The sequence below is a fragment of the Charadrius vociferus genome, unplaced genomic scaffold, assembly GCF_000708025.1.
Source record: "Charadrius vociferus isolate BGI_N301 unplaced genomic scaffold, ASM70802v2 scaffold206, whole genome shotgun sequence".
Classification (NCBI taxonomy): Eukaryota; Metazoa; Chordata; class Aves; order Charadriiformes; family Charadriidae; genus Charadrius; species Charadrius vociferus.
The window spans coordinates 1,114,433-1,122,789 of NW_009649137.1; the positions used below are offsets into that span (position 1 = coordinate 1,114,433).

Consider the following 8,357-nt stretch of genomic DNA (forward strand, 5'->3'; position numbering starts at 1 on the left):
GGTTCGTCCCCACCGCCGTACCGGGAGGTCACTTCCAAGGGAAGAAAGGAAGGCTTGCTCGGGTGTTGTCTGAAACAACGATAGGAGCCGTCCCCTCTGTGCACCCTGGAAATACTAGTGATGCTTTCCTCTGTCTTTTCTTTTCCCCAAGTGAGTTTCTTGCCCCAAATTGCTTTGGGGAGATTTTTGGTTTTGGTTTTTTTTTTTTTCCAACTTCTGACTGAAAATGTCCTTAGGGGAAAAAAAAACAAACCAAAACCCAAACAAACCACCCGAACAGATAGACAAAAAGTTACAGAGGTGGTGCAACCCCCTGATAAAATGTTTGCTGGGGGATTTCATTTTCAATTTACACTTGAATCTTTTCTTTGAAAAGAAAGGCAATTAAATACAGTATCTTTGTAGTAAAGGATAGAAGTATCCCCAACTTCTTGAAATTCCTGGACAGTGCAGAAAAGGAAGATTTGTTCGTGCTAATAAGGGTGAACAATTTGGATGTTACAGAACATCCTACGATTCAAAACCATTGAATTCCTCTATAACCACGGCTGGATTTTTTGTTTTGTTTTGTTACTATTTTAAAGAGATTGAAGTTATGGCTGAACAGGGAAGTTCTTGACGAGCTCTGATTTTTCTAAAGGCTCAGAACAAAATACTCCCACGTTCTTTAGAAAATCAGAGTGGAACCAAAGACAAAGCAACTATCAAAATGAAAATTATGTTCACAACTTTTCTCATTCTAAATCAATTTTTTGAGGTCAGGCAAGGAAAGAATGTCATGTCAAGCTGCAAGATGTGAAGAAGTAAACAAAGGATGTAAGCAACAACAAATTAGAGAATTTTCTTTCTAAGTATCTGGAAGAGACATAAACTTCAGCTTTGACCTTAACCACCAAGCATGATTTCACTTTCTCTTTCTTCCTCAACATCAAGTTTATCTGTTTACAACACAAGTCTCATCTTGTGCAGAACACACTTTCTGCTGTGTTGGCAAGCTCCCAGCCGTGGTCACTGCTGTAAAGCTAGTGGGTGTATGGATGTATGGATCTCCATGATGCTGGATGGATGGATCTCCATGATGCTGCAGTGCAGGAGCGTGTCACCAGCTCTGCACTCCTGCCTTTCTCAAAGATTTAGAAACTTGGCGTTTACGGGAGGTTTGAAGATGTTCTGGAAGCATTGCAGCGTGCCTGTGCCGCAGTCCCCATGGCATCGTTTAGACAGTGCGAAGTGATGCATGTTAACCTCTCTCTAGATGCAGGATAACTGGAATTATAATTACTAATAAAAAGAGGGTAGTACATTCGTGCCATCTGAAAAACTTACTTCCTGCCAAAGGCTGGAAGGACTCTACAAATTAAGAGGAAAAGTTTCATAGGAAACAACCTCTCTCTAGATTCAGGGAAATGTGCCTGTTTGTAGGATACAGTACAGAAGTGTGGGAAGGCAAAGTCTGAGACAGACGTTAAAGGTCGTTTTTTGGTTTTTTCCCTTCCTTGCCTTCCTATCCACTGTCACTAAACGTTGTTGTCTCTGTCGGAAGAGGAAACTGTTCGCTTCCCATCAGGTGTAGATCCACACTGTAAAAGCTGAGGTGTTTTCAGCACATGAAATACCTTATCTTTCCCTTCTTTGCACAGGAGGCTTTCTGTCCTGCGTGGACTGGAATATGCACAAGTCTGTGTCTCATCCTGTTAGGCAAACCTCTGCCCCTTTGCACCAGAGAGTCCTGCTGCTGTTACCCATCTGCTTCCCCAGCATGAAGCCTCACTCCATCCCCTGTGTTCGGTCTCTCTTGCATCTCACTGGCACAAATTAGGCCAAGGAGGACATCTAGAGAGTAGAGCCGCCCCAGGCTCTGCCTGCTTGCAGCATCATAATGAAATGTTAAAGAGCCTTTAGGCTGTGGGAGATGCCACGCTTCAACAGAGGGCAGCCTGTGTCGGCTGGCTTCAAAAAAGCTAACGCTAACTTTTTAACCATCTCTATTGGGTTTGTGACATGATACAGAATAGTTAGCATTTCTCTGTTCAGATTCAAATACTATCAGCGCGCTGCTTTACCTACAGCCCATGTATGTTGTGTGACTTTTCTTCATCATCTTAAAAGCTAGACATTTTTTTTTTCCCCCTTCCTTTTTCCTTTAAAAAATTAAGTTTAAATTTTGGGGAATGGTTTGGAAACATTTTGGCAGGGAAGGAGGGTATTTAGCTGTGCAAGCCAAATGATCCGGCTTATTTTGAATCCTCTATGTAACAAGGAAAAAAGTACATTCCCTTATAAAACCTTCTTGCATACCACCACCTTCCCCAGACACCCACACCCCACCTGTTCGGGAGGCACTCGCTGTCCTGCTGCTACCACTGGAAGCACTAAAATTAGGAAGCATCCCTCTTCCTGGAGAGGAATTTTGCTGCACTGGGAGAGTACTGTTATTACACTTTTTTTTTTTTTCTTAGCTCCTTCTCCCACTCCCTAGGAGTTTCTCTGTACATTTGGAGCAATTTGTAGAGTAAAATTGCTACCCGCCTCGGTGGCCTGGCTCTGATTCCCAGTATGTAGGCATGCTGGAGACTGGTCAAAGAGTTGGCTGGAACAAAGTGACTGCAGGTTTCTGGGCACCACGGGGGATTCCTGCAGCATTTCAGGTCGGTGCCGCTCCTTGTGAGCGTGCTAATTTGTCTGGATGCTTAGAAAATATATTTGGATACTTTTTCTTTTTTTTTTTTTTTTTTTCATAAAAGGAGATTCTTTTACCACATAAAGTAAATTACTATACACAAAAAAAAAAATGGTTTGAAATGATAGCCAGTGTCAATGAGAGATTTAATACATTTTTCTTTTCTTTAGAAAAGACCATGATGAGCTTTTTGGCTCATTATCGAGTGCTCCTGAGCCAAGGACTGTCTTTTTGTTCCCTATTCATTTGGACAGCACCTGTAGCACCAAAATTGCCTTGAGGTTTTTGGTGCTGCTACAATTCTGATAAATAATAACTGGATGTATTTTTGCTAGGGTGCTGCTCTGCACTTAGGGATTTGTTCAAAATGCAAGTGGTTCTTCATGAAGGGTGCCAGAGAAACCCCTGTTAATTTGCTTGCCCTTTTCTGTTCTGCAAGCCATGAATAGGTCAGGAGCTGAAGTGAGGAGCACAGATTTCAAACAAACTGACTTGAACAGTCAGGGCTTACAGTCACTACAGTCACAAGCAGGGGGTGTTGGTGGTACTGTACTGTGTGTCTGCTGGGTGGCGATGGTTCCTTACTGTCCGATTTACGGAAGCGGCATATCCAGAAGGGACTGGTGTGAACTTGGCAGTGCTTCTGATACCAGCTACATGGAGAGGAAAGCCAAGTGACTGCTGCTGTGTTTGAAAGTAGCGTCCCGAGTGCTGAATGTGGGCCTACAGGCTCTTCCTTATGAGGAACACGGAATTAGCAGATGGCTCTGCCTGCAGGGTGATGAACTTCCGTCATCAAAAAAGTCGAAAGCTAGTATAAAGGGACCCTATATGGAACACTAATGGCTGTTTTCCTCAGATTTTAATGGGAAAAGAATAGAAACAATAGATTACTTTTTTTTTTTTTTAAATGGGATTGGTCTTTGTTTCTCAAGGCATAAGGATAAACAATTACGTGTCTTTGTACCGCATAGACAGCAGCAAAGCAGATGCAGTAGGAAGCTTGCACCAAACTGCCAGAGGAGCTGCTGTTACAGCCAAAGTTAGCGTTTGTGAGCTGCAGGAAGTAAAAAACCAAACAAACAAAACCCCCAAACAACAACAACAACAAAAACCCAAAGCAAAACACCTGTAGGCTGAAATTATCAAAGCTATTAATGTTTTGGCTACCTAATTCTGCAGTTTGAAATCTAATATGCTATAATGGTGCAGATAATGCTTCAGTCACATTGTGCGGAAGCATTGTCTGTCGTGAGTGGTGTCTCTTCCCTAGTGACTTGCTTTATAGTTCAGAATAGCATAGGTCTAAAAACCTCCTTTCCTTGTAGGGCTTCCATTGGCAGACCTTACTGTAGGAGATTCTGCTAGGTCTAAACTTTACAACTGTTGATGCATCTCCCTCTTTTCCAGATGGGAAGAATATGCCTAGACACTCTTCAGGCTTTTCTTTTTCTTTTTTTTTTTTTCTTTATTCTTGAGCAGATGTGTTAGGTGTCCAAGAGGCGATGAACAGAAAGTCAGTGCAGATGGAAGGTAGAACAATGAGTGAGGAACAAATCTTTGTCTGACACAGGTAAGTAAATCTGTAGGACTGATAAGTCTTTTGCACACTTCTCTAAAGAAAAGGAATTGCTAAAAATTGAATCACTGGAGAAATCTGCTTGTACGTTTGCAGTGAGCATGTGTGGATAGGTATCTTAAGTAGACATTTGCTCTTGGAGCGCTTGTTGGCTGTGGGAAGTTCCCTGTTTTCATTGCCTGCTCCTTCTTCACACCACCATTATTTTGCCTGTATTTAAATCCCACACATCCATGATTAAAAGAGGGAATGAGGTGCTTGCTGTCAGCAGGCATATAAGGATGGGATTATTCCTCCTACTGACTGTGTAGAAGAGAAACGTGTTGCTGCTGAATCACTCTTTGTAGGCACCATCAGGATCTTTGAAAAAGTATAGCTCTTCTCTCTGCCAAGATTTGGCAGCAAGGGAGAAAGCAACACCATCATTTTCTTACCTTTTAACTTTCACTGTAGAGAGTAGATATGACATTTTTTTCCTTCAAAATAATTTTAGTTCCTTCAGAGCCCGCACTGCAACTGTCATTGCTATACATGCAGTGAAACCAGCCAGCTGTGCTCCTTCTGCTGTTGATGCGTGTGAGGATCTGTGGAAAGGGCCCTAAACATCACTACATTGCAGGAGACGGATTGTGCAGAAGTTGGATCTCCTATTCCTGTTCCTCCAGAGCAGAGCAGCAATGAGCAGTGAGGAAGTGGGGCTTCTGGGGAATTCCCTGTTCTGTAGCAGAGTTTGTAACTGTGGAGGAAAACTGGCTTGAAGCAATCGCCTTCTTGCGCTGTCTTTTAGTTGTGTTTCATACTAAAAAAGAGCAAGCCAGTTCATCTAAAGACAGCCTTTCTGAATGTACTTCATAGGCAAAGTCATAACATAGCACAGGTAGGTGATCTGAATTGATTCTTCATCACTGTTCTGCACCCTTCTTACCTGGATGGTTCTTCAAGTGCCTATGACCCTCTTACACTTTATTACTTCAACATTTAGGTTGGTACTCTTTCTTTCTAGTGTATCAGCTGCCAGTCTGCTCCTGTTCGAAGCTGTTGCTTGGGCAGTGGTATCAGCTAGTCTTGAGAACGTTTGTTATGGCCCCAGAAGGCATGATCTCCAGAGACAGTCTTGCACGGGAGGGGCAGGGCTCAGAAGATGGGCATCATGACTGATGGTATGTGCAGACATTCAGATTACATTTTTTTTACTCTGTTTCACTGGTAAAAGTCCCCTTTGGCCCTAAGGTTTGCTCATCAGACCATTTACTTCACACTGTGTTTGCTTTTCTATACGGACATAAAATTTCCCATCACAAAGAATATACTGCTACTTAATAACTGGCTAATAAATACAAATCAAATGCTTGCTTCAGAATCCAACATCTTGTTGATTGTAATATTTGCTATAGCCAGTAGTTTATGAATCTTGGAATCCCTTTTATGGGATTACCACATATTTGTTAGATGGGTCCCTAGACTACTTCTAATCACACACGGCAAGAGTTCAGAGGCTGATGCTGAGATCTCATTTTCCGTAATAGCTTCAGACTTGCCCTCAGCTGAGGATGAATAGATGGCTGTGAATACTAAGCAAGACAAAAATGTTCAGGGTTCTTTCTTTTGGAATAAAATCAATTTGTTGGTTTCAGAATCTCTGACTTCATAAGCTCTTGTGCTTTATTAATTTTTCACACTTTATTTTTGGCTGTGTGGATTCTTTCACATAGAATGAGACTGGCAGGGGCTGAGAAGATTAACAAGGGGAAAATAGAAAGTCACCACTGTGAGTGGAGCCTCCAGCACGCCAGGCGCTTCAAATAGCTTTAGTGATAATAGTAGCCGAAGCTCAGTGAGTCAAGGATAGTACTACAGGATTCTAAAACTGTGCTCCATCTACAGTGGGTGAAACTTGCTAGTGGTCCCATTAGGGCGGGGCAAAATGAAATTGAGTTTATTAAAACAGAAATCAGTATACTTTAATTTGAATTTCCATCAGTGCTGCTTTGCGGTTCGATCTGTGAGCTTTCCCCTAGAAGGCAGTGTTAGACTCTGACTTGGCAATTGTTGAAAAAAATCAAGCTGAGAAGGAAATGGGAATTCAGAGTCTCAGACAAGCTTTGTGATAGTGAGATAATTTTAAATGGAAGATAAGCCTTATTTGTACATTACAAAAACTCACTAGCCAAATCTGACCTGTCAGAGACTTGGAGATGCTGCATTCCAGCAAGTATTACCTACAGAAGCAACCAGGTGGAGGAGATGAATCCCAGCAGGCACTATGGAAGGAAAGAAGACAACTCAGTCCTCATCCAGGGGTGATACCTACATGAGAAGAAGATACCATGCATGTCGGGCCATGGGAGGAGATGTGAGCAGAGCTGGTGTCACAGGTTGCCCTTGCAGGGGGTGTTTCTCTCCCCTGAGCTTCCCTCTGGGCTGGACACCAGCCCTCACCAGTCCTGTTGCTCACACTACAATTGTTTTTCTTCTTGAAGCCCATACCAGTGTTAGGCATAAAGGAGAAAACAGGCTGTGTCTACATTGGGTTTGGGCTTTTGGGGGTTTTATTTTTCAGTAGTCGATGCCATTTATCCTTTATGGTCCTGCTGTACGTGGACTCCTCCACGCAGACCCTGTATTTCTAGTACCCTATGCAGTGTGACAGAAGTAATGTTTCTTTCCTCTCCCTTCCCCCTCAGCTTGTGAATTCATCCGTACCTCAGTAGATCCTTGCTTGGTATTACTTCCCAGAAAAGGCTGACTGCTCCCTTTTGTGTTTTGGGTCCTGCTTGATGCCCAAGCCCACCCTTGACACCTTCATACCCAAGTAATTCTCTTAGAATAGTTTTTCTAAAGTTTTTGCCAAAAATAGCCATTGGAAGGAAGTTTCAGAAACTTTCCTTTCGTAAATATGTCTGAGGCTGTATTATCTTCTGTAATACTCAAGGAGCCAACTTGTCCTCATTGTTACAGCATTTGCTGCTGCCAGCCAGCCCCTTTAACCCTTTTCCATGCCCTCCCAAATGTACAGATTATTCTCTGTGCATGGGTAGAGGCAGCGTGTATTACAACAGTATGTAATTTATGAATAGAAATGTATGTGCTGGCACCGCTTTTTTTTCTTTGGAAGTTAGTCTGTGGTATGTTAGACCTATGTAAACAAGAGGGTTTGGTTCCACCTGTGTTTAAAGTACAAAGAGCTGCAACAACTGGAAACACTGCATCTTCTTATTTAGCACATTTTTTGCAAGACTGGGTTTAATATTCTTTAAATGGTGCAATAAATGTAAGCAAACATAAGGAGTAAAGCTCCCATTTCTGTGTCTTTTTTTAAAAACGTTAACATCCAGAGTTGTGAGGCTCTAAACTGCTTGTTCTTGTTATTGCTGCTATGGCTTATTACTTGTTTTTGGAGACCATTGCTTGTTAAAGCAAGGACTAGAGTCCAACCATTAGAGGTGTGTGCACCTGCTCGTACCCTGAGCTTCTCTCCAGTGTCTTGAGATTGTTTGTTTAAGGCAAAGGTATGAGACGTGATTTTATTGCCACATCACAGGTGTATAGATAACACCAAGAGAAAGACAAGAGAGTCTGAAGAAATGTTTCCAACTCGGGTTCTGAGTTGGGAGCCTATGAACATTGTAGTGGATGAGTAGTTTAAGGACTTAAGCAGGACGGCAGAGAGCAAGGGCAGCTCACAGGAAACAACTAAGCTATCTCCTGTGTCTGAGTACTACAGGCAGCCCAAAGGGCACTGCCAGATTCTTGCTGTCTAGTCACATGTAGATCATGTATTAAAGGGTGAAATCTGTCATAGTCCACACTTACCAAGAGGAGAAAACATACAGGCTTTGGTCTGTGAACAAATGACTTAGTATGTGATGGCTTAAAATACTAAGGAGTGGGAAGACCGATGCTTTTCTTTCATTTTTTCCTGTTATTCTGTTTACTGATTTGTTTGTAGGTGCGTGGAAGTCTTTTACATTTACTTCCGTGCTGGTAGAGTTGAAGAGCCCTATGTCAGCATCACGAAGAAGAGGCAGATGCCCAAGGATGGCTACTCGGAAGAAATTGAGAAGGAAGTGGGTCAGGCTGAAGGCAAGCTGTGTACGC

At 42.5% G+C, this 8,357-nt stretch overlaps 1 protein-coding gene across 1 annotated transcript in view; it reads left to right on the forward strand.

The window, feature by feature from the left end:
* Nucleotides 1-3,253: 3,253 nt before the first annotated feature.
* XK (X-linked Kx blood group) overlaps nt 3,254-8,357 on the forward strand; it is a 12,323-nt gene continuing 7,219 nt past the window's right edge. Inside the window, exons 1-2 of the mRNA XM_009888365.1 lie at nt 3,254-3,354; nt 8,209-8,351. Of these exons, the coding sequence (XP_009886667.1) occupies nt 3,254-3,354; nt 8,209-8,351 (244 nt within the window). The remainder of the gene's footprint in view (nt 3,355-8,208; nt 8,352-8,357) is intronic.